The 23247-nt window shown below is 54.2% G+C and overlaps 10 protein-coding genes across 10 annotated transcripts; 5 read left to right on the top strand and 5 right to left on the bottom strand.

Annotated features, from left to right (window-relative positions):
- Nucleotides 1–934: 934 nt before the first annotated feature.
- Nucleotides 935–1654, bottom strand: CTAM01_10870 (G-patch domain-containing protein; the record flags this gene model as incomplete). Its single annotated transcript, XM_060526882.1, has 1 exon — nucleotides 935–1654. One exon carries the CDS (start codon nucleotides 1652–1654, stop codon nucleotides 935–937), a length of 720 nt encoding a protein of 239 aa, XP_060378530.1.
- Nucleotides 1655–2253: 599 nt separating this feature from the next.
- On the top strand, nucleotides 2254–3507 carry CTAM01_10871 (short chain dehydrogenase/reductase family Oxidoreductase; the record flags this gene model as incomplete). The annotated part of the gene is made up of 1 exon (XM_060526883.1): nucleotides 2254–3507. The coding sequence occupies one exon, from the start codon at nucleotides 2254–2256 to the stop codon at nucleotides 3505–3507; it is 1254 nt and encodes a 417-aa protein (XP_060378531.1).
- Nucleotides 3508–4211: 704 nt separating this feature from the next.
- CTAM01_10872 (uncharacterized protein) lies at nucleotides 4212–4529 on the top strand (the record flags this gene model as incomplete). The annotated part of the gene is made up of 1 exon (XM_060526884.1): nucleotides 4212–4529. One exon carries the CDS (start codon nucleotides 4212–4214, stop codon nucleotides 4527–4529), a length of 318 nt encoding a protein of 105 aa, XP_060378532.1.
- A 1316-nt stretch (nucleotides 4530–5845) lies between these two features.
- CTAM01_10873 (synaptobrevin) lies at nucleotides 5846–6961 on the bottom strand (the record flags this gene model as incomplete). The annotated part of the gene is made up of 3 exons (XM_060526885.1): nucleotides 5846–6515; nucleotides 6601–6676; nucleotides 6763–6961. 3 exons carry the CDS (start codon nucleotides 6959–6961, stop codon nucleotides 5846–5848), a joined length of 945 nt encoding a protein of 314 aa, XP_060378533.1.
- A 195-nt stretch (nucleotides 6962–7156) lies between these two features.
- Nucleotides 7157–9528, top strand: CTAM01_10874 (uncharacterized protein; the record flags this gene model as incomplete). Its single annotated transcript, XM_060526886.1, has 2 exons — nucleotides 7157–7252; nucleotides 7318–9528. 2 exons carry the CDS (start codon nucleotides 7157–7159, stop codon nucleotides 9526–9528), a joined length of 2307 nt encoding a protein of 768 aa, XP_060378534.1.
- Nucleotides 9529–10165: 637 nt separating this feature from the next.
- CTAM01_10875 (ubiquitin carboxyl-terminal hydrolase, family 1) lies at nucleotides 10166–11020 on the top strand (the record flags this gene model as incomplete). The annotated part of the gene is made up of 2 exons (XM_060526887.1): nucleotides 10166–10538; nucleotides 10650–11020. The coding sequence occupies 2 exons, from the start codon at nucleotides 10166–10168 to the stop codon at nucleotides 11018–11020; spliced, it is 744 nt and encodes a 247-aa protein (XP_060378535.1).
- Nucleotides 11021–11261: 241 nt separating this feature from the next.
- On the bottom strand, nucleotides 11262–12504 carry CTAM01_10876 (uncharacterized protein; the record flags this gene model as incomplete). Its single annotated transcript, XM_060526888.1, has 3 exons — nucleotides 11262–11426; nucleotides 11521–11997; nucleotides 12502–12504. 3 exons carry the CDS (start codon nucleotides 12502–12504, stop codon nucleotides 11262–11264), a joined length of 645 nt encoding a protein of 214 aa, XP_060378536.1.
- A 1624-nt stretch (nucleotides 12505–14128) lies between these two features.
- Nucleotides 14129–14335, bottom strand: CTAM01_10877 (uncharacterized protein; the record flags this gene model as incomplete). The annotated part of the gene is made up of 1 exon (XM_060526889.1): nucleotides 14129–14335. The coding sequence occupies one exon, from the start codon at nucleotides 14333–14335 to the stop codon at nucleotides 14129–14131; it is 207 nt and encodes a 68-aa protein (XP_060378537.1).
- A 2714-nt stretch (nucleotides 14336–17049) lies between these two features.
- CTAM01_10878 (uncharacterized protein) lies at nucleotides 17050–19674 on the top strand (the record flags this gene model as incomplete). Its single annotated transcript, XM_060526890.1, has 3 exons — nucleotides 17050–17158; nucleotides 17217–18644; nucleotides 18725–19674. The coding sequence occupies 3 exons, from the start codon at nucleotides 17050–17052 to the stop codon at nucleotides 19672–19674; spliced, it is 2487 nt and encodes an 828-aa protein (XP_060378538.1).
- A 574-nt stretch (nucleotides 19675–20248) lies between these two features.
- On the bottom strand, nucleotides 20249–22588 carry CTAM01_10879 (fungal specific transcription factor domain-containing protein; the record flags this gene model as incomplete). Its single annotated transcript, XM_060526891.1, has 2 exons — nucleotides 20249–22295; nucleotides 22377–22588. 2 exons carry the CDS (start codon nucleotides 22586–22588, stop codon nucleotides 20249–20251), a joined length of 2259 nt encoding a protein of 752 aa, XP_060378539.1.
- Nucleotides 22589–23247: the final 659 nt, after the last annotated feature.

The raw sequence follows: 23247 nt of genomic DNA on the forward strand, positions 1-23247 counted from the left end.
CTGCAGTGGGAAACGTGAGTTATCTGGTCTATCGTCGAGGTTGAGCGGAAGAAGGTAAACGCAATGACCTGATGCGACTGGAAGTCAAAAGGCCGGCAGGTTCAAGGCTTGGAAAGACAGAGGTAGAAGAACGGGAGAGGCAGGTAGTTCCACGTCCCAGTCCCCGTTCCCAGTTCCATTTCTGGTTCCATTTCCCGTTCCACTGCGCACCGCACCGCTACTTTCCTGAGTACTCCCGCCCGCGCTTCAAGTTGAGGCCCAGGAGGGGGGGCGGGGCCCGGGCAAGCAGGGCCGTAAGGTACTCCGTAGTCCTGGGCTCCCCATTGGAACTGGCCTGACCCCTCGCCCAAAATGCTATGCAACACAAATCCTGGTACGGATACTGCCCAGCACCTTAGGACAGGTACTTGGAGGTACTTAGCCTAGTGCCATACCTACCTTACATACTTACACAGTCAGGTAGGTAGTGCAGCGGCATTCCCCCACTTTTGGCCCCCAAAGGAGCGATGAATGAGGTCACCGCCTTCCAGGTTCGCACCTGCACCTCACAACGGCGGCGCTTTTTGAAGATGCGGCGGCGGCACGGCGGGAGATATTCTCGTAGCCTCCCCGTCGCAAGGATGATGGTTGTTTGCTCAAGACAATCCCTTGTGTGTTTCAAAGCCAATCTCTTACCCGTCTCTTCGTCAGCTTTACCTATTCCACTCCATGGCCAAGCCATTATTCTTTGTGATGGTCGTTTTTGGATATTACGAGTGTGAACTGCGGTAGTTTGGCAGTATTTGGAAGTCTTGTAATAGTTGTACAAGGCGAATTCACTTGATCAAGGTCCAAGACCGTATATCTGTAAATTAAAGCGGTTTTTGATAGGCTCAAGTTTCGTTATTCGTCCCCCATTACGGGTATCTCATTGCTTCTCATGACTCCTATCCCCTTATGAACCGGTCCCCAGGTATTTGTCAATGTCTTCGCTGGCGTAAAACATCTCTCGCAACCTCTCAGCCTTTCTCTTGTCTTCATCGGCCTTCTTTCTGCATTGCTTCGCATCCAGCATCTGCGGCTTCTTCTTTTCAATTCTTCCCTGGATGCCTTTTGGGATCTTGAGGCCCAAACCGTATTTGTCCTCCTTTGGTCGAGTCTTCAGGGGATACTGCATGCCTTGCTCTTCGGCACCGAGCCCCTTGCGTGAATCAGGGTCCCAGCCATGGGATGAAAGATATGTCAAGCCCATGCGCGACCGATCTAGTGCTGATGGGGGATGTGAGTGTGTGAGGCAGACTTGGTGAGCAATCGAAGACTCATGCTGCTTTTGTCTACTTGTCGTGGGCTTGTTATTGTCATTGCCGACCTCTCTCACGGCGTCGTCTTTATCTACGGGCAACTCGCACACGGCGCATACTTGCCCTGCTGCTGGCGAAGGCTTTTCGGCTTCCGCTTGCTTCTTGTCGCCGAGCACGAGGCTGATGTAAAAGTCGCCAACGGAAGCGCCGCTTTTCGTTTTATTGGCCGCCTGTGTAGTACTCAGGTTCGGATCTGATGCCTTGACGAACTGGATGGGCTTGCGGCTGATTCCCGCGCCAAAGGGTCGTCGATGTTGAAGCGGTACGTCCTCTTCCTCTTCATAGTCCTCGTCGTCTTCCACCCGTCGCCGCATTTCGGCAATACTTGCACAGCACACTTGCCACCACCTGTTCCTCAGCAAGTGCACTCGTGGAGGAGAACTCGAGTTATGTCGAGTGTTGCCGTCTGCTAGTGCAATGATATGGTGAGATGAAGGGGCAGGGTGATGGAGGAACGGTTGATGAAGAAGTTCCACTTCTTCGACAAGGGGGCGAGACCAACCCCATTATGTCAGCGAGGCAGCCAGCGGCGGCCTCAATCCCCTGCAAACTCTGCGATTAGTGCCCCTGGATTCTGGAAGCCACCGCCGCTGGGCTGCCGCCAGAGTGGGACCGCCCCTGTCATCGCAATTCGGAAATCCCCTGGCGGCACATCAGCTTTCCACTCTGTTCTAGAAGGCAAGCTGGCGGCTTCGTCACACACTCGAACAACTTACGCATATTTCCTACGCACGCAAAGGCAAACGCTCACATTGACCGGCCTGCTTTCTCAACGACCTTGTCCACGACACTGCAACGAGTCCGAGTCGTCCGCCCATACGAATACGCCTTCGAAGCATTGCTACCCCAGCATGCTCGACAGTCGCCCATAGACACGCCTTTTCTCCAGCTTTAACCCTGTCACTCGCTCGCAATGCCTCTCGATTACTTTGGCTACATCGCCGAAGCCGGCCTCCCGACATATGTGACGGAGAACTGGTGGTTCATACTCAAGACCGCCGCGGCGGTAGCGGTCCTCGTCTTCATCAAGCTATGGAGCTCGGGTGCTTCCAACACGGCCGAGCGAGACATGCACGGGAGGGTAGTCATGATAACGGGCGGGACGTCGGGCATAGGAGCGACGACGGTGCTAGAGCTCGGCAGCCGCGGCGCACAAATCATCCTCCTCACGCACACCCCCGTGTCGGACCCCTTTCTGGTCGAGTACATTGGCGACGTGCGCGCCCGGACCGGCAACGAGCTCATCTACGCCGAGCATGTCGACCTCTCGTCCCTGCACAGCATCCGAAAGTTTGCGACGAAGTGGATCGACAACTCCCCGCCGCGCCGGATCGACATGATTATCCTCGCCGCTGCCACAATCACCCCGGCGTCGGCTAAGCGTAAGGAGACGGTCGAGGGCATCGAGGAGACGTGGATGGTCAACTACCTCGCCAACTTCCACCTGCTCTCCATCCTCAGCCCCGCCATCAAAGCCCAGCCCTGGGACCGCGACGTGCGCATCATCTTCGCCTCGTGCTCATCCTACATCGGCTCCCCGTCCCTCAAGGAACCCCTCGACAAGAAGACGTGGTCGCCGGGTACGGCCTACAAGCGCAGCAAGCTGGCGCTCATGGTCTTCGGCCAGGCCTTCCAGAAGCACCTCGACAACTACAAGCGGCCCGACCAGCTGCCCATGAACGCGCGCGTCTTCTTCGTCGACCCGGGCTTCAGCCGCACGCCGGGCATGCGTCGCTGGCTTTCGCGGGGCTCGCTGCTCGGCCTGTTCGCCTACATTGCCGCCTACCCGCTGCCGTGGCTCTTCCTCAAGAGCCCGGAGCAGGGCGCGCAGGCGATCCTGTACGCGGCCATGGAGTCTAGTCTCGTGCGCGCGGGCGCCGGCAAGCTGATCAAGGAGTGCCGGATCGTGGACTTTGCGCGGACGGAGATTGAGGACGACGAGGTGGCCAAGAAGCTGTGGGAGGAGAGCGATAAGCTCATTGAGACGACGGAAAAGGACTCGGCTGCTCTCAGGGCGCTGGAGAAGAAGATGGAGGAGGAAAGGGCCAAGGAGGCCAAGGAGGCGGAGAAGGTGAAGGAGGTTGAGTCTCTAGTTGAGGCTATCAAGAAGGGCAAGGAGTCGCAAAAGGCAAAGAGTAAAAAGAAGTCCAAGAAGGAGACATCATAAAAGCCTTGGAGGCGTTTGGATGCCATCTATATAGATTACCTACTTAATGAGAAAGCAAGTGGCTGCTAACACAGTCACTTGCACGAACGCTACATGCATCTTTCCCGGGAACATTAACTTACTTTGCCTTTATAAAGTATTGACTATTGACTTTATGTTAGACCAAAATCCAATAGGAAAGGAAGAAGGAGGAATACTGGTCTTATAATTCATGCCCCTGGCCGGACTCGAACAGCCCGCCCCTCAGTCAACCCGAACTCTGACTTCATATATTTGTTAATTTTAACCAATCCGACCACCTCGCACACAGCTTGACCTGGTATCGCCGACCTAGACGGGCGCTGATGTGCTGGTGACGGGAATGGGATTGGAGGGGAGCTATATACCTTGCCTTTGGGACTCGGACTCTTTCTCACCGTTGAGCTCCAAAAGTCCGGGGGGCCCGCCCCCACCCTTCACGGTGCAAGTGCCGTGGCCTCGGGTGCCATTACCCCAAGACTTGGAGCTCGGCGAGCAAGGGGGGGGGGGGGGTAAAAGTTGCGCGTGTGTAATCTTTCCCCGCAAGGAATAACATGACGACAGAATCTCAAATCAACATACGCTCTTGTAAAAGATGCCGACCTTGAAGTGAAGCTTTCACAGCCTCCTGTTTTCGAACCATAGAAGTTACACATAATTCTTTTTTGAGCTACTCGGCAGATACAATGTCCAACGCCGCGACGTCATTAGGCATGGCGCATCACACCGCAACAGCCGCGACATCACTACCTCGGCATCACGCCGTCGCTGAGACAGGAATGGCGCAGCGGCAGCACTATCATCAGCAGCATCAACAGCACCACCAGCACCACCAGCAGCATAACTCATCAATTCGGCATCCCGTCTTCTTCACGGAGAAGCTGCGGCGGCCGCCAGTCACCCTGGCGCCTGGCATGGGCCTCAGTCCCGTAGCGCACGGCTACGTCTATCAGGATGGGCGGAGGAGGCTGACGGCAGAGGGAAATTCTGCGCCGAAGCTGTGATGGGAGTGGGATTGAGTGTGGTTCAAGTTTTACACTTTTTTTTTTTTCCAACACTCGGTTGGACGAGCAATGCATATCGAAGCTTCGTGGGGGAGAGCAGTACTCTCAATTTTGTGAGGCTGGTGTAGCTGAATACCTAGTCTTTGCCGAAGCCGACGAGGTGAATAGGTGCTTTGGAGGAGAGGCTGCTAGAGGCGGCTCCTGTTCAGTCTGATAGATGGCGAATACCCTCATGCCGCTTCAGACTTGTTCATTTTCTTGGGTCAAATTTCATTTATCATGGCTTCTCGCGCAAAGCTGATGGTCACGGCCTACGTAGGGTGGCTATCACCCGTCTTAAAGTATTGGGGGGAAGGAAGAGCAGTCAGGAGGATTACGGAGTGGTTGGTTGAGAGCTGTAATGCTCGAGAGTCAGCGACTCTTGTGTGTTCAAGACATGACTGATGAGCAGGAGAATTACGAGGTCCCTGAGAAGTTCTAGTTGTCTGAACTGACTAGACATCCATCTAGGATAGTACGCAATGCCCAGAAAAGAAACGAAGGGAGGACAGACAAGGCAAAAGGTGCAGTGAAGCTCAAGGGATGTGGTGTGCCAGGTACCACTAGGTTATACTGGCCTCTCCAGGACAAAAGTGTACATACTAGAGAGCATCGGCATGGAATATGGATCGATGAGATTTGGCTTTGAATGGGCTATGGATGTCTGGTCATGAACTGCCTGGAATTATCTATCTCTCGTGCCGCTTCTCTGTCAATTTCTGGTGGGACCATTTCTGATTTTGTCTTGCCGATTTATATTCGGCTTCGGATGTGCTACCCAGTACGTTGAAATTGTTCGGCTCAAATGATAGAAGCTGAACAGGATTACTCAACCCTCCTAATCATTATCTCATTACCATTATCATATACTCAAGATATACTGAATCTATCTTCAGAGAAGGGCCGCTATGCCGCGTTCTAAGCATTGGCATACACGAGTGATGAGTGGAAATGAATTGATTAATTTACTTGTATTTCGATGTGGTTCCTGAACCCACAAGTGACAGTTTAGGAGATGTGTGGTTGAGTGTACCCCCATCGAGGGTTTCTTCTTAACGAAAATTCAAAGCCTCCGTCGTTTTGTTTCCCCAAAAAAGTTGCGTTTCCCGTTTCGCCATTTCAAGCCAAACCATTTGCCCAATTTGACTAGCAGCACTCTACACCATCGAAACACGTCGCGTTCATGTGTACATAGCCCCGTGCCCGCTACACGAAGCCAATTCGAAGCCAAACTCTCCAAACCTAGAACTGGGCGAAAACAGTTGTCCTGCTTGCTTTTAGTTCTTCACCGCAATCACAATGGCGAGTACGATGAGCACCACGACCAGCGTGAGGAGCGCCATCAGCTTGACGTTCTTCCACCACATCTTTCTCTTGAGACCGCGGCTGCGGACGCGGAACTCGCGCGCGCTGCCGCCGAGACGGTCCGTCTTGTCGACGAGCAAGTCGATGCGCTCGCCCCTCTCGAGCAAGCCCTCGATATTGCGCGTCATGATGCCCCGGACATCGTCGATCTCGCGCTGGACGTTGGAGATTGCGTCGTCCTTGCCGCCGTTGGTGGTGCCGAAGTCGACCATGAACTTCTTGAGCTGGCCATTGTAGCTGGCGGCGCCGTAGTTGGGCAGCTCGGCGTAATCGGTCGTCTCGGCGGGGAACTGCTCGAGGAAGCGGCGGCGGATCTCAAAGAGGAAACCAAAGGGGATGCGGCGGCCCAGCGAGGCGTCGGCGATGACGAGGAAGGTGAGGCCGCCGGCGGAGGGGTGGTCTGGGTGATCGGAGGGCGCCTCAGCGATGTAGTGGATGTGGTGCGAGCCGTGGGTGTAGGTCAGCTTCTGGGGGGTGTTGTGCTCGATTTTGGGGAGGATGACGGAGGCGAGGGAAGAGGTTTGCGATACGGCCGATGTGGTGCATTCGCTGAGGATGGTGTTGTTGTGCGCTATGCACGAGCTATAGGACAACGGCATGTCAGTAATGTGTCCAACAGAGGGGGCAGATTCGAGCCGGGAGGGAAAGGTCGTGGCCGTCTTCTTACTAGAGCAACGGGGTGATAGGCGTCGATGAAGAAGCCATGATGATAGGTATTGGGGTGTCCAAAGGATCTAAGGGGCCTATCTTGAGATGCTTTCGATTCCTTTTCAATACACCGAAGGGGGAATAGGCAACGATATTCGAGATGCGACGGCAGGTTGCGTACGTTCGTAGGTGGTGTAGACGGGTCGGAAGTCGGCGTGATGGGCGCTGTCGCAGAATGCAATGTGGGAACCTGGGGACCTGGGGATCTGGATGCGTGATGACGACGAGGACGGTGCAATCGGAGGCGGAGGCGCTAAGTCGGAGTGGGGCGACCCACGTTCACCTGCCAAGGGCGAATCAGGGGTCATGGCGATAAGCATTCCAGACCTCTTATCGGTTCCCAAAATTTCCCAGTGCCTTCATGGATGTTAGTGACTACCATGCTCCTCCCACTGCATAGGTGCACGACTGCGAACGGAGGGTAGCACGTAGACGATCTTGTCATTGACATACCCAAACAGGCATGCTTTTTGCATGTTATTAGCCATGGTTTGTTGCGCAGCAATTCGCCCACCATGAGATCAGTTTTGCGAGCCACGAAGCTCTGCGCGGCGGCGACACGTCTTGCGCCAGGCCATGGCTTCGCAACATCCTCTCCGTCCGCCTACCAGGTACGCGGCAGCTTCTGCCTCCCTATTCAACTTACCGGACACAGCCTGACCATTGTACCTTGCAGGCGACACTTGAAAGGTATTCTACCAGGAAATACTCACCTCCCGACCGCAAAACATCCAAATACGACGTCTTCAGGAACATGATTCTCACTCAGTTCAACGTCGTCGTTGACAACATGGGACGTTGGTCAGAGACCAATACCGAGTACCGAAACTTTGGGGTCCGAAGCGAGTATGGCCTCAATAACGAAATCGCCCTATTCCGCGACACCATACAAAAAGCCATCGGCTTGGCCAACAAGGGTGCAACATTACGCAAGGAGAACCCGTTGTTCTGGTCCCTACGAAACGCCTTCATCCGTGGCGACGTCAAGGGCCTGACGGCAGAGCTGCGATACTCGTTCCAGAGCTTCATGCTGCGATCGAAACTGACACACTCGACGGCGCGGCAGAGGAAGTTGGCTGATTTGCGGTATCCCATGGAGTGGTTTCCCGCCACACGAGCCATGCAGCGCACAATTCACTTGCACGTCGGACCGACGAACTCTGGAAAGACATATCGGGCGTTGCAGGCTCTGATGAACTCCAAGTCCGGTATTTATGGAGGGCCTCTTCGTCTCCTGGCCCACGAGATCTACTCTCGGTTCCAGGCCAATGGGAAGCCTTGCGCCATGATCACAGGCGAGGAGCAGCGCATACCGGACGCCGATAATTACTTCATCAGCTGCACCGTCGAGATGACGCCTCTGAATCGAATTGTTGATGTGGCGGTTATAGACGAGATTCAGATGATTGGTCATGATGAGCGAGGGTGGGCGTGGACTCAGGCACTCCTCGGCGTCATGGCGAAAGAAGTCCATCTCTGTGGCGAAGAACGAGTTGTCGACCTCATCAAGTCCATCTGCTCAAGTATCGGCGATAAGTGCATTGTTCATCGGTATGAAAGACTCAGTCCGTTGCAAACGATGGAGAAGAGTCTCGGCAACGATCTTTCCAATCTGGAAAAGGGCGATGCCGTTGTGGCTTTCACGCGTGTCAACCTTCACGGTCTGAAGAACGCCATCGAGGAGACAACCGGCCGTCGATGCGCGATTGTCTACGGTTCACTGCCACCTGAGACCCGTGCGCAGCAGGCAGCTCTGTTCAACGATCCCAACAATGACTACGATTTCTTGGTGGCTAGCGATGCCATCGGCATGGGCCTCAACCTGGAGATCAAACGCGTCATCTTTGAGACGTCAATGAAGCACGACGGTACACAGTATCGTACGCTGACGACATCCGAAATCAAACAAATTGGTGGCAGAGCAGGAAGATACAAGACTGCTCGGCAGGCAGCTACTGCAACGAGTGATGAAGCCAACCAAGTTGAAGAGAAGAAGGTTGGCTACGTTACAACGCTTGCTGACGAGGATCTGCCCGCGATCGCAAAGGGATTCAACACTGAAACGGCACCGCTCGAGGCTGCAGGTATTCACCCCCCATCGCACATTATCGAGCAGTTCGCCGAATACTTCCCTCCCGATACGCCTCTCAGCTTTATCCTCTTGCGATTGCGCGAACTCGCGCCCGTCTCGGAGCGCTTCACGGTCTATGTTCCTGAAATCAGCGCCAAGATTGCAGACACCATCCAGGAGTTCCCCTTGACGATTCAGGACCGCATCACCGTTCTTCACGCGCCAATCTCACTTCGGGAGCAGGGACAGATGGACCTTCTCAAGGCCATTGCCAAGTGCATCTCGACGAGGAGCAACGGCGCCCTATACGATATCCAGCCCATCCAGCTGGAGCTGCTTGACGCCACGCTCGAAGACTTCAACAATCAGGGAAGGCGGTACCTTCATGCCATCGAGTCCCTGCACGCGGCCATCACCTTGTACTTGTGGGTGAGCTACCGCTTCCCCAACATCTTCACGAGTCAGGCGCTCGCGTTCCACGTCAAGGACGCCGTCGAGGAGAAGATTGAGTTCTACCTCGAGACCAACGCCGTCTTCGATCCTGAGGTACACACCAAGGTCCGTGAGAAGCGACGCAGGGAGGCGAGGGCCAAGGATATGAAGGCGGAAATGGAGGTGGAGCTACGCAGACTCCAAGAAGAGGAAGACGAAAGTAGTGCAGAGAAGCTCGCTGGTATCGCGCCTTCCGAGGACGACTCTATCGTTTTTGACCAGAGCTCTGCGGGGCTCGATGAGCCTCTGGTGGTGGATGAGAGTGATTATGAGGCTGGGCTGAAAGACAACGAGGAGAAGCCGAAAGAAGAGTCTGCCGTCTAATAGGACAGTCTCAGACTGGAGGCTGAAAAGGAGCTTTGGGAGCTTCGGCTTATGTAAAACGATGTAGTCTTGTAGCTACACTCACTTGTACAATATTCTGTCTGGTGGCACAGGCAAAGCATATCGAAAGGCATGAGTAAGGAGGCTTGCTTGGGGCCTTGTATACTATAACACAGACATCACGAAAGGAGTAGGAACAGGATATAATCCAGAAGAAGATATAAGATAGACATCATAGCATTCTAGAAATACCTACCACACATCTCAAAGAGAAACTGTACCATTCGCAGGTGGTCAAACTTTGAATATAAGAAAGTCCTTGGCTGGCGTCGCTCTACCCCAAGCTCCAAACTGACCACCCCGCATTCTGGGCTCACCGCAGGCGACCCCTGCCGGTTACCTCACCGACCCCACCATGTATCCCAGTTGCTTTTGGAGGGGCAAAGTGACATGGCAGCTCTACCTTGCTTGTCTTCTCAGCAACTCCAACTGGCCCGCGCCCTTCATCCTACATCACCCAAGCAAACGCAACACTCTGTCAAATCTCTTTCACAAACCACACCCACACGTTACAAACCAACACTGAAAACCAAACAACCAGGGCGGAACAAGACAGCAAAAACACAAGTCCTCCAGAATGACATCCACAAACCCCGACCCCTCCGCCGCAGCCCCGGCCTTCATCCCCCTCGAAGCCAACCCGGAGCTCATGACCTCCCTCCTCCACAAGCTCGGCCTCTCCCCGGCCCTCCAGATCCACGACGTCTACTCCCTCACCGACCCGGACATGCTCTCCTTCGTCCCGCGCCCCGCCCTCGCCGTCCTCCTCGTCTTCCCCGTCAGCGCCGCCTACGAGAGCCATCGACTGGCCGAGGACGCCCTGCTGGACGAGTACAAGGGTAAAGGCCCGCAGGAGCCCGTTTTGTGGTTCCGCCAGACGATTAGGAATGCGTGCGGTCTCATGGGGTTGTTGCATGCTGTTGCTAATGGGCCTGCGAGGGAGTATATCCGTACGTATTCGTCACCCTCCTGTCACGCCGTTCTTCATATACCTTCTTTTCCTGCCTTTCCTATACAAGCTACTTCGTTGTGATGCAACGTTGGTTCTGACGAATGAACAGAGAAACCATCCGACCTCAACACCCTACTCGAAACAGCCGAGCCCCTCGAACCCGCCTCCCGCGCCCAGCTCCTCGAGAAGACGCCCGCCCTCGCCACGGCGCACCGCGAAGCCGCGTCGCAGGGCGCGACCGAGGCGCCCGAGGCCTCGGACGACGTGGACCTGCACTACGTCTGCTTCGTGCGCGGCGACGACGGCACGCTGTGGGAGCTCGACGGGCGGCGCAAGGGCCCGCTGAACCGCGGCCAGCTCGAGTCCGGCGAGGATGTGTTGAGCGAGAAGGCGCTGACGTGGGGCCCGCGCAAGTTCCTCGAGAGGGAGGGCGCGGATTTGCGGTTTAGTGCTGTTGCGTTGGCTGGGTCTCTTGATTGAGAGGTCGAGGTTGGATGATGGAACAGGTATAGCATGTTATTTGGCGTTTAGGTTGGGCGTGGTTCAATTATTCTCTGTTCAATCTAGAGGAGTGAGATGAAGATGTGAGGACGAAGGGTTCAGCTTTTGCTGTGTTCAGAGAATGACTAGAGGAATGACTACTCGTTACATAGGTGTATCTCCACGATCGTGTCCACCACCATGGACCGCTCCATTAAAGTCAGTCTACCGACGCCTACTTCTACCGACTATTTGACTTCCAAAGCTGCGCTGAGTCCCGTGACTCAGGCTTCCTCCACAACTGGCCGGTCGTCCTTCTATCTTCGTCTCTGCGTCCCTCAGAAGGAGTGTTGGCGGGCTCCTGAAGATCGAAGTCGAGCGGGCCAACATCCTCTCGCATATCTGACTGATCTTCCGTGTCTAGGTGTTTGTATTGACAACGTTAGTCTTAGGTAAACCGATGTATAGCGAAAAGTGCACTTGCCTTCCGTTACTACAACCTCCTTGAACTCGGTCGACGACTTTCTGTGGGCCTGGGCTCCGGTATCAGGCCCGCTGGTAAGCCCGAGGCTCATGTGAAGAAGCTCGGAAGGGAGCGAGTTGAATTCCGTCTTGGACTTTCTGTGAGAATCGGCGAGGTTGTCAGTTGTAGTGGGCGTTGCCTTCCCTACTGCCTTTGACGTAGAAGAGTACTTGACTCCGACGGACGGTGGAATGCTCTCCGAAGCGAAATCAGGCCAGTTTCCCGGCGTCTGCTCTCCGTATTTGTGGTCATTGGGTGTCTCTGGTGCCTGCGCCTGCGCGGCATGACGAAGATCATGAGTCAAGGTGAGGTATTTGGGCAGTGCATTATCCCCGTTGGGCGTGGCGAAGGGCTTGTCAGAAGCGGAAGAAGGAGAAGACTTGGTACTGAGCGGGGGGCTCTTTCTGGTATCCTCGATGATGGGGGAGCCGTCGTGCTCGGTGAAGAAGGGAACCTAACCCTGGTTGGTGTCGGCCTGCTGTTGGGGCTGGTTGTTGTCTGGCATCGTTCCTGGAGGATAGTTGGGACAAGGACAGGATGCTGGCAGCCAAGCTAGTTAGGACAGTTTTTGGAGGGGTACTATGTGATCAGGGAATCGAAGGTGAAGATGCTGAGGAGGTGAGGCGTGTGGTGATTTGAATCGCAATTATCATGAGCTAAGAGGTGGTGGTGATTGTACGATGAAGATGGAGATGGTATTAGACGAGGATGCTTCGTGTTGGTAGTAGTCACAAAGAGGTCTCCCAAGGTGTGTGTGCCTTCTCGTTGGACTTCATTTACATCATGGAAGGTCCGGGTTGCCTCGCTCCTTCATTGAAAGACGCCTCAAAAACTAGGGAGAAGGCGCCTCCCCTCATTTTCTCTCCCATCAAGTGCCTACACGACCTCACTGGTAGGCAACTGCGAATTGCAAAGGTAGAGTCACAGGTCTCTTGCCTCTGCCAGTTCGATCACGTACCATACGCAACGGAGATTTATGCCCTCTTTAATTTGTCACGGTACTTATGTTGAGATTGTTATCAAGTCCACAGCCCAATCACCGTAACCGTTGCATGATCTGCTTACTTAGGCTTACCTGAAATGTCAATCTTAAGTACTTACTTAGTCAATCGAAGTATGCTCTTTGCGATCGGCAACCGGAACCTACGAGATGTCATAAGACCCCTCGTGTTCGAGCTAGTCACGGATAGAAGGCCCCCTCTGAGTTTTGACACTCCGACTTGATTCACTCGTGGAAGCCATCTTGATAAGACTCCGGGGAAAGCCTCAAACCAGTGCCTAGTGATAGTTGATGGTGTGTAGACCTGTACCCAATGATAACCTCAAGACTGACTTCCCCTGAGGCACTTGGAGGTAGTCTTTGAAGAATTGGGTATAGTGCGTGTGATGACACCGGCAGCGAGAGATGAGGCGGCGCCACGACACTTGTCTGCAGCAGTTGAATCATTCTTGGCAACTCCGGCTCCCACCGTATTCATTGTGCCATATATCGAGGATTCGAAGGATTCATCCAGTTTCTCGGGGTTGGAAGCTCGTACTATATCTGCAACAGCAGTGATCGAACAACGTGGGTTTCATCCGGAGGCTTGTTTCCCTCGCTTCTCCGCGCAAGGCTTCTGTGATTTTGAGGCTCCCCAAGCCCCGAAAGGTCGGACGGACCGCCGGAACACCACCACCTCAGCACCAGCACCATCCACAGTCTGACATGCCCGCTCGGACCTCGGGCTCTGCAGTGTTCAACGTTCGGACGTCGAATGGGAAGCACGGTGCACCGTCCGAGCGGCGCCGGGGGCCGACGTGCTTGAATCTGGGAGAGTTGCGCCGGACTGCGGGTCTCCCGCCCACAAAAGGAATGGGCATACCAGACGGCGTGACGGCGTCCTGGTAGTGTCGCTGGCCTTGCCTCTTCCTGGACCCTTCATTTGTGAACGCGAGGGGTGGTGGAAGATCCTTTCCCCTGAACGGGGTACCCCGCCTGTGCTTGGGTGCGGCCGTAAGTCTGGAAATCAGACCATGATTGAGGTTGGTATGGAGAAGCAAGCTGAACGGGTTCCAGTATAACGCTTCTGGAACCACTCTGCTGCATGACGGCAACCCCTCGGAGTTCTGGATGCATTTTTGAAGCTATCGCTCACTTGAAAGCGCAAGTTGGAGTTGAAAGGCCTATGATGGTAATATCGGGAGCAAATTGGGAGAGTTAGGATAAAACGATCCATAGAAACCACCGTGTTCCACGTGGTGGCCGATCGCCGCTAGAAGGCTAGCCAGATCGCGCGGTATGAAACGCTGAGAGCTTGCCCATATATAGCAAACAATCCACCACTCTGCGGATACGAGCTAGATGCCTCCCCCTGAATAGAGGCGCTTGCCGTTCGCCGGTGAGCAACTTCGGTAAATTAACGTGTTATGGTGCCCAGCTCACCCTGTCATTGTAAGGAAAGCGCAAATGGGACGCTCACGCACCGAACTAGAGAGAGAAGACAGAAAAGAAGGATGGGCCGGGTTCTGTTCGTTTGTGAAGCCAAGCAGCAGATTGCGGCATTGCTGCCGGTAATCGCCGTTTCCCACTGCGGTGTCCGTCGCCATCATGCATCCGGCCGCAACATTGAGAGTGGCTGTTTTCTGTCACATTCTCTAACACAGCTGAAAAGTTGACGCGTCGATACTTTGACGTGATGATGCTCACACAATCTCGTTTCCGGTTGATTCGTGGAAATGGTCCTTTGCAGAAGGGAGAAGCAAAGATTGGCGACGGAAAAGAAATATCGGCAGCTGCGAGGCGTCCAGAACATCTACAAAGTACCTAATCCAATACAAGTGACTAAGCAGACTATGTGGCAGGTGTGACGCGGTACCTGACTTCCCGGACTCAGACTCAAGAGTGACGGGCCACGACTAACGGGTACTTTGGGGTTCGCCGACTCTTTCCTGTAACACGGCGGAATTTCCATCAAAAATCAATTGATCCATTAACTACCAACATCGAAGGAATTGTTTACGTCTCCAACATCCGTCACACGAAGCAATGCCTCGAGATTATACCATTTTTCCGCCACCACCAAGAATAGAGTCGTTCTGGGCAACTTCGTTCGCAGTCCGTTCAGCTGGGACTAGCAAACCTCACACCGCACACCGCACACTGTACTGAGGTGGCAGACCCTGCATTCATTGAGCAACACCGCAGCTAGCGCCGGAGACTCGATGCTTTTCCACCATTGTGGCGACCTGAGCAACCATACGCATGACATCTTGTTGACTCGGCCGCACTCCCTTGCCTTGCCTTATGCTTATTGACTTGTTGGGCTTGCCAGCTTGGAGCAATTTGACGCGGCACACACGCCAGCCTCCAAGATTGATAATTGACTTTCGATGCGTCATTTCAGTTCCATCGAATCGCGGCCAACACATTCGAGGAACAACACCAGGGGCGAATCCCTGAGTGATCTGCTTCCGCCCGCCTCCAATCAGCAGGGGGCGCAGAAAAGATGTCTCGCACACACGCACATCTACACCAGGGGCCGGGGACCCTCAACCATGATCAATCCAGGGCCATGCACAGGCACGCTCATGGAAAATACGCAAGCAAGATGGACACAATGCAAGATGCAGGCAGACGACGCTTCAAAACAGATGAGCGGAGAAACGTGTCGTCAACATGGTTCGATACGCGCCGTTTGGCGGGACGACGCCTGCTTTGATGCCACTGCCGGTCGACGACTAATACCTCACGACTACCAAGAACAAACACCCATCCGTCTGCGCCGTTGACCACGACCACTAGGTTCGATAGGCATTCCAAACGTCGTCTCCACTTCGACGAAGTCCGGTTTTTCCAAGACCAACGGAGTAAAGCCATACGCTACCGACTGGCGTTGTCCAACAGGAATTCTTTGACTTTGTTCCTGGGACACACTAAGATGGCTAGTCCTCAGACCAGTCACCTGGTGCTGCCAATAAAAGCAGCTGGCAAATGGGCTTCTTTCCAACCCTCGTCGATTGCTTTTTCTCCGAGGTGGCACCAATTACGACGTCTGACCCCTGAACCCAGTGCCATGTTTTCTTCTTTCTCGGATCGGCAGAGTGACCAGCATCGTGGAGGCGCATCGTCGTCCTTTGGAACAGATCCATGCTTGTTTGCGCTTGCAACAGCTATCAAGATCTGGAATCTCCTCCAATCCTCCGGGTTAGCAATTAACCTCGAAACCCAGGCACAACCTCGACTTCGATACCTTGGTACCGACAGGCCGAGACCAATCAGGCTGTTTTGATGGATAGATTGCCTTGGGTTTTCGGTTTGGCAATCGTGGTGCCCCAGCAGAAGTTCACCGAGAAGCGTGGGAACGAGAGACCTCATCCACTTGCACTCGAGCCGGACAGCAACACCAACGGCCGGAGGTCCTGAGATACTACAGAGAACTAGACCATGAAACAGGCTTGTAAGCCGTTTCGTGCTCTTCACACCTTTGTTGTCACTTTCGCACGGGCCGCGGTCCATCCCATACCCTCCCATCCGACCATCTATCCGTCTGCTTACCTGTTTTCGAAACCTTGATGCGCCATTTCGTCCGAGCAACGAGTCTTGTCACCACCACACCACACCAACAAGCCTGTTCTAAGCTTCTTTGCCACTCCTGCGCCATTCCTCAAGGCGCTCAGAAGCCTGTTTGTATTCCAAGACAAACAGATGATTCGGACATGTGGAAATCAGCATCTGATTGAAGCTTCCCCTGCTCCGCCCAAGAGTAGGCAACTTGGAACTCTGGTTATCTGCGACGCTTTCTAAAGTATAGTCTTTCTCTTCACACGTTGTGTATTGAGGACAGACTTCGTCTTCTAAGATGGGCAGAAAGTAGCCACCCGTTGATGTAACGAATTGTGGGTGGGCAGCGATCTGGCCTTTGGACATTCCGGCTCTTCAGAAGGGAAAAAATCTCAATGTATCGATGCTTGGCCTTTGACGGAAACCATGGCTCTCCCGCGGGTGTGTGTGCTCCATCACACCATGCAACTCGGAGCAGCCACGCTCGGGGACATGGGTATCGCATCGTTTAACTGCACGAAGCCTTCGACCTGGGCCCAAAACACGGTCTAGCGTAGACTATTTTCTGCTCATTCGCTCCGCTCCGTCATGTATATGCACGCACTTCAGCCTTAGCACCCTTACACGACTCGTCGTGTCGCATAGTCCCTCCTTTCCTTTTTCTTTAGTCCACCTAGGTTCTAGGATCTGATGCTATCCAGCCTACCCGCTCGGCTTTTAGACTTCCCTCTCCCCCTTCTCCTGGTACCCCCTTCCTTCTTCTCGTCGTCGTCTGTTCCAGTGTTTTTTCACATCGCAATCCTACATGCGATGAGGCCTCGCGCTCTCGGTGCTCAACTGTCTTCCAGCCTTTGAATTTCGCCTTCAACATCGCTTTCGACCGGAAGCAACCTTGAGTCTGCTGTCAGTTCACAGCATCCTAGTCGTCTCGTGTAGTCGCCATATGGAGGGCAAAAGGCTGCGACAATGGGCTTCTTGAAATTCTTCTCGTCCAAAAGGTCATCTGACAAGTCATCAAACGGTATCAAGGCGCAAGCATACGATGCTACGACAGCTTCTCTTCCCCCGCTTCTAGGTAGGATTGATCCAATACTCAGCCCAACTTCGTAGTCTAAACTTACATGAATCCCTAGGTACCTACCCGGTTGCCGGCAATGGACCAACCAATGTCTTCGAGGACCTTCAACGGTCTCATCATAAGATGAGCGAAACCAACTTGTCTCTTGCAGCGGGTTCCGAAGCTTCTGCCCCGGCACCGCCCGTCTTGCGATTCCGTGATTCCAGCGTCGAGCGCCCGAGTTCTGCGCCGGGCAGCGCTGTACCTCCCAGCTTTTCACCGTCTCCGTCCGGCCGCTGGGGGAGAGACTCATCGAGGGGTCCGCCTTTGTCGTTTAGGAAACCACGAATCGGGTCACTTACATCGACGACGTCTGGTCTATCGGGATTATCTCCCGCTCCAAAACGAAGCAGCAACTCTACAGCAATACCGTTCGAGGGAGATCCGTTTCGCCCACCAACTGCTCCCTTCACCCATAACCGCCACCTTTCCATGCAAAGTACAAGCACAGCCGCAGTCAGAGGCTTCATTGATCTGCTGGATGCACAATCCGAGATCAAGCCTTCGGGATTTCAGAGTCGAGTGAAGGCATCGGGCGCTCGGGATTACGGAGAAGATGTTGCTGACCGCAACATTGGCGAGAATGGAGTAGACCTTGAATCCGACAAAGTTCAAGCATTTTACGCAACAAACGGTGGTAGTCCGCGGGATCGACACAACGGCGCGTTTGCGGTTCCAGCAAGAGCCCAATTCGGAGACAAAGAACAAACGTTCAAGCCCCCCCGACGCCACGATTCACTGGACAACGAGGCTCGCACGAAGTCTCTGACATCGGCGAGCCTCGGCCAGGTACCATTCCGAACTAACATTTTCAATCTTGAAGGCTCCCTTGACCGCGAGCCAATCATGGAGTCTGTTTCGGAGACGATTCGTGGCCGTCGAAGGCAATCGCTAGGTGCTTACATTCCTACGACGCCATCGAATGCAACAAACGGTAGAACGCTGAGTCTTAGAAAGTCGACAGCGGATGCTTCTGGATCCCCAAATGGTCGAAAGCACAAGAGGCGATCTACTCTCGGAGGCGAAGCTCCCCTGAACGAATTGGGTATCTTTACATCTGGGAGAGGGCATCTTGACCCATCGATGTCACCAAAGACGACCCAAAAGCCAACGTACTTGGTCAAGCACAACTACTCGTTACCGGTCCAGCAACGACCAAAGACTTCGTCAGGTCTTATCCACACTGAATCATACCAGGCGGTGAGGCCGCCATCCCGCGGAGGGTCAGTAGCCAGTCCCACATTCTCCTCCCCAACCCAGAAGTCACCATCCAAACGGCACACCCTCTCCGCGATAGGCGGTGCTGCAGCATCTACTCGTCCTACCGAGTGGCCGCGGAATGCGAAGCCCGATGGACAGCCCGGCACAAGAGGATGGGTCGGTCGAGTTGAGGTTGAGAGCTTTGTTGATTCTGCGGATGTGTCCTCACCGGCGCCTTCACCTCGTTAGTTTTTACCGTCGATTTCTCTACTGTCTGCTATTATTTACTCCCGGAACCCTTTGCTAACATGACTTGCTTGACAGATGTGATGAGAAGTGGCCACTCGTGGCGTGAAGCCCAGGATGATTCTTACTCACGATCCAAGAGTAACGGAGTACCATTTGGAAAGGGCAAGCTGGATGAGATCTACGAACACGTGCCCATGCGGACGAGTAGCCTTCGGCACTGGTCGATTTCGTCGGCGACCCCCACGATGTCGAGCACCAGCTCCTTTCAACGACCTCATTCCCGACACACGACAACGACGACGGTAGATCTGGCTACCATGTCGTCCTTCCTCAATGACAGCTGCAGCTCCTTACACAGCGGTACAGGTGACCATGCATCGTTCTGCACAGCACTGGAGAGTGCCTTGCCCTCTCCAATTACCCCGGCAAAGCTTGGAGATGCGTTCAACATTGACGACTACTTGTCGTCAGACGATGACATCGACGCCGACTCGTTCATCACCACGCGGAAGCGTGGTTCAGCACAAAGCGGTGACCACGAAGAAGGGCTCCTCTTCAGCGACGAAGGGTATGGCGAAGGCGGTCTTCAGTTGCCGGGTCTCTTTGATGGTCTGTCTAACATCCCGGACCCCGAAACCACGTCGCCGGAGCGGTTTGGTCATAAATATTCTCTCAGTAATCCCGGTGGTCGTTTACATCGAAAGTTCTCTTTAGACCCCAGGATTGAAGCGCCAATTTCTACTCTTGATGATGGCGATGGTGATGCTGAGGACGAGGACGATGACCTGTTTGATATCCCCATGCGATCGGACCTGGCTCTCGGGCGCCGGGGCACGCAGAGGATCTCGGCACTGGGGACCATGTACCAGAGTATTGAGGAGGAGAAGGACGAGAAGGTCGACGTCCGGGCCGCCGTCCGGCTTCGAAAGGAAGACAAGGCGCGGCAGCGGGCGTTGGCTAGATTCAGCAGAGTGCAACATAGGAGGGTTTCCCAGTTCGAGGGGAAGCAGGGCGGTAGTGAGTGAGCGCGTGAAGTGTGTCGTATCCAGCGAGTGAGAGAGTAGTAAGGCGCAAGAGCGATTTGTCCGTGTTATCGAGGAGTTTTAAGGGGCTATACCCAGGGACATCTTATCAGGTATCTTGGAGGGAGACGGGAATGAAGAGCAAGGGTCGGGACATGGAGCTTGTCGGGCGTATTTTGGGTGATGTCACGAATCACGTCTACTTTGTTGGCCGTTTGATAGAACAATATGATACCATGTTTAATTCGTAGCACAATTCATTCGATTCTTCGCCTATTATCTGGTTTCTTTATCCTGCGCACTACGTGCGTTAAAAAAAAAAAGCTTACACTTAACAAATATTTCTGTACGTGACTACTCTTCCATACTTTGTCCATTATAACAAATACATTCTTATCGCTTGAATACAATGTCTATATATGCGAGCAAGTACTGGAAGGCCTAGATCTGAGATGATAAAATAACCCTCCCCTTTCTTTTCTAAACCTGGCAAATCTTGGACGGTATTCCGGGGCCCAAAATCCTCTCCAAAGAACTTGTACGCCAATGCGTCACTCTCAACCGCTTCCATACTAATTCACGTGAAAACAAACATGTTGTTGTTATGCATCCCGTCAACGCCGCCACTGCCATCACCATCACCACCGCCCAGGAATGCACTCCAGTCCATCTCCACCAGCTGCTCGTCGCACCACATGGACATGTCTATACTGTTCTCCGTCGAGGGCGTACGAATGGCGGAGCCGGCGCCGGAGCCTTCGAGGTCGGTGGTAACGGCCTCGTATAGGGCGCCGACAATATCGGGGGTGCGATCCGAGTCGCGCATCCAGGAGCGCATATCGTTGAAGAGCTCGAGGGCTTTTGTGAGGCTTGCGCACCAAGAGGGTAGGAAGATGTTGTGCTCGGGGGAGTTGATTGTCGCTGCTGTTGGCATCTGTAGTATTCCCAGATGTGATGTTTGCGAGGGGACTGTGGATGGTGGCGGTGGATATTGTGATTGTTCCTGCTGCTGCTGCTTACGGACCGAGTTACGCACATGTGTGTCAATGGCGATGGAGAGGATTGGAACCATGCATGCTTGGAAAAGGTACCATGCCGAGTTCCAAACGTGGATGCGGTTAGGTGTCCAGTAGAGTGTAATGGCGTCGATGGCCTCCATGGCGACGGAGCGGCAGGTTTCAACGAGAGCTAGCTCGTCAGCGGTAGGCCCAGGGACATTCGAGATGGCGTTGGCGCCGCGTCTGAGGGAATGATCGTGGGCAAGGTAGAGTAAGAAGCTTCGCGTAAGGATGAGGCGGACGTTGAGGTAGCGGTTCCGCATGAATTCGCGAGCTTCCGTTAGACGAGGTGGAGAATTTGCTGGGTTCTTGAGGAAGTCGGGAAGACAGTCGTGCCACTCTACCAGCTCTCGGTCGAAAGCCATGGCCTCGCGGGCGGATAAGCGCGCGGGTTGCGCAAAACGATGCTGAATCCTGTCACAGATGTGGCAGAACAGACAGCTTGCTCGTAACGATGCTGCTACGTGGTCATCGGGAAACAATGGCGTGGGTAAGAGCGTGTCCATGGTACTGCTGTCCCATCGGCCACACGTAGGGCGGCCGAGGGTCATGCTCGCCCACGTATCGAGGCAGAAAAGACTCCACCAGGTTCTTCTACGCGTTTCGGCGCGTGAGAGGTAATTACTGTGCTCCGTGACGTTCTCGGCACGACTGCGTGCGGGTTCTCGATGCAATCCTAGGGCTATTGCGACGCGGTGAGCTGCACCGAGAACAGCATACGCCATGTTGGGCGAGTTTCGGTAGTGCAAGTAGTAGCCCCCAAGAAGGCAGAGAGCTTGTAGACTCTCCATGTTACCAGAGCCCAGGGAATCGAGATCGAGGTAAGCGCGTGCCTGTTTATAGTACTGAACGTGGAGGGAGTCACTGCCGGAGGCGATGGAGCCCAGAGTGTAGACCATGTTGAGTAGGGCCAGCCAAGAGCCATCAAGACGAGTTCCTGACGCAAGGTTGCGTCTAAAGTCATCTTCATTGAGAATCGGTGTTACTGGGTGGATGTGATCAAAGTAAAAGTCGATACAGCGCTGTTCCCGCAGAGGGTTCATGCCCGCGCCGGGGCTGACAAGAGAGAGTGACGGAAGCAGCTGAGACTGATAATGGACATCGTTCCAGGCCTTTGCCCTCTGAGCCGTGTGCTCTTTGGCAGCTGGACAGAGACGAAATATCACCCTGAGAACGGCACTCATGGATGTGACGCCGAGATAGGAGCGGCGATGCTGGTCTGTTGCTAGACTGATGGCGTTGATATCGTCGCTAGAGCCGAGGGCCGCCGGCTGCTGGGCTGGCTCATCCCATCGTCTCTCGTTTGCAGCATCTCCATTTTCAGAATTTTGCGCCGAATCATCGTGGCCGTCATCATCCTCATCCTCATCGGCTGCTGAGACACCAGCTGGTGAAGGGTCGGCTTGCGGAACCGAGGAGCGCAAAACAAAGAGAGATTCTCGCGGCAACAAAGCGAGCAACTCTGCTCGACTCTTGCCTACTAGATCGTTCACATCAACATTAGGGAAGAGTTTCTGCAGCACGCTAGACTGGGCGCGGAGCTGCTCTGAGGTCTTTTCGAGAGTACTGGGGTAATCGTCAGCCTCGATGATCCTGCAGGAACGAAAGTATCGGGGGATCTAATGATGGGCAAGGGTTACTGCATACCTCCTGCTCACAGCATGTCGTCTGCTACGCTGCCTGTACTCGCATGAATCTGCAACCTTGTAGTACTGACAACTCGCACAAGGATGTCCACCATCGCACTTGACCTTGCGTCTCGTGCATTCCTGACATGAGCGGTTGACCTTGCGTGAAGTTGTCGGTGAGCTCACGGCCGAACCCTCGGGGCTGCGGCGGCTGTCAAAGGAGTGGAACATGGTCGCCCGCCCCGTGGTTGTTGGGCTGGTGGTGGTTGTAGTCGGCATTTACACGGCCCTCGGCACGGCGAAAGACCCAATTGAGCGGGAGACATTGGGGGGAAGGGATATGCGGAGAGCCGGGGATTTGGAGGAGCGGGCCTGGATTAGAAATATGTGGGTTGAAGAAGAGGACGGAAAGGGTGACGTTGAACTGCCCGTGAGGAGGAGTTTGAGGATGAGGAGGACGGGAGGAGGAAGAGAAGGGGCCGAGGAGGAAGTTGTCAAAGGGAATGGCGCGGGGAAAGTGCGAGGAGCGCCTGTGATGAACATGGGGAAGGAGCAACCCGAGTGTGGGGTTAGGTTGGCAGTTGCCAGTTGGAGTTCTGCACTAAAACTCGGTACAAACTACTTACACCAAGTACTTGGACTAAGTACCTTTAGGACGACCAGGGGTGGCACTGGTGGTTCTATTTGGGAAGGAGTCAAGACCACTTTTTCACCCGACCCGGCGGCACCTTTAGGCCTTGAACCTTGGGCCCCTTGGCCTAGACCAGATCGCCCATTTTTGACACTTCCAGTCCGGTTCCCTTCCTTCATCCACACTCAAACTGAGTCTCAAAAGAACCTGGAAATTTGGCTGCCTGACCAACTCCCTAGTGAGGGATGGATCTAACTAT

Source organism: Colletotrichum tamarilloi, assembly GCF_030869305.1.
Source record: "Colletotrichum tamarilloi strain Tom-12 chromosome Unknown Scaffold_53.1, whole genome shotgun sequence".
NCBI classification, from domain to species: domain Eukaryota; kingdom Fungi; phylum Ascomycota; class Sordariomycetes; order Glomerellales; family Glomerellaceae; genus Colletotrichum; species Colletotrichum tamarilloi.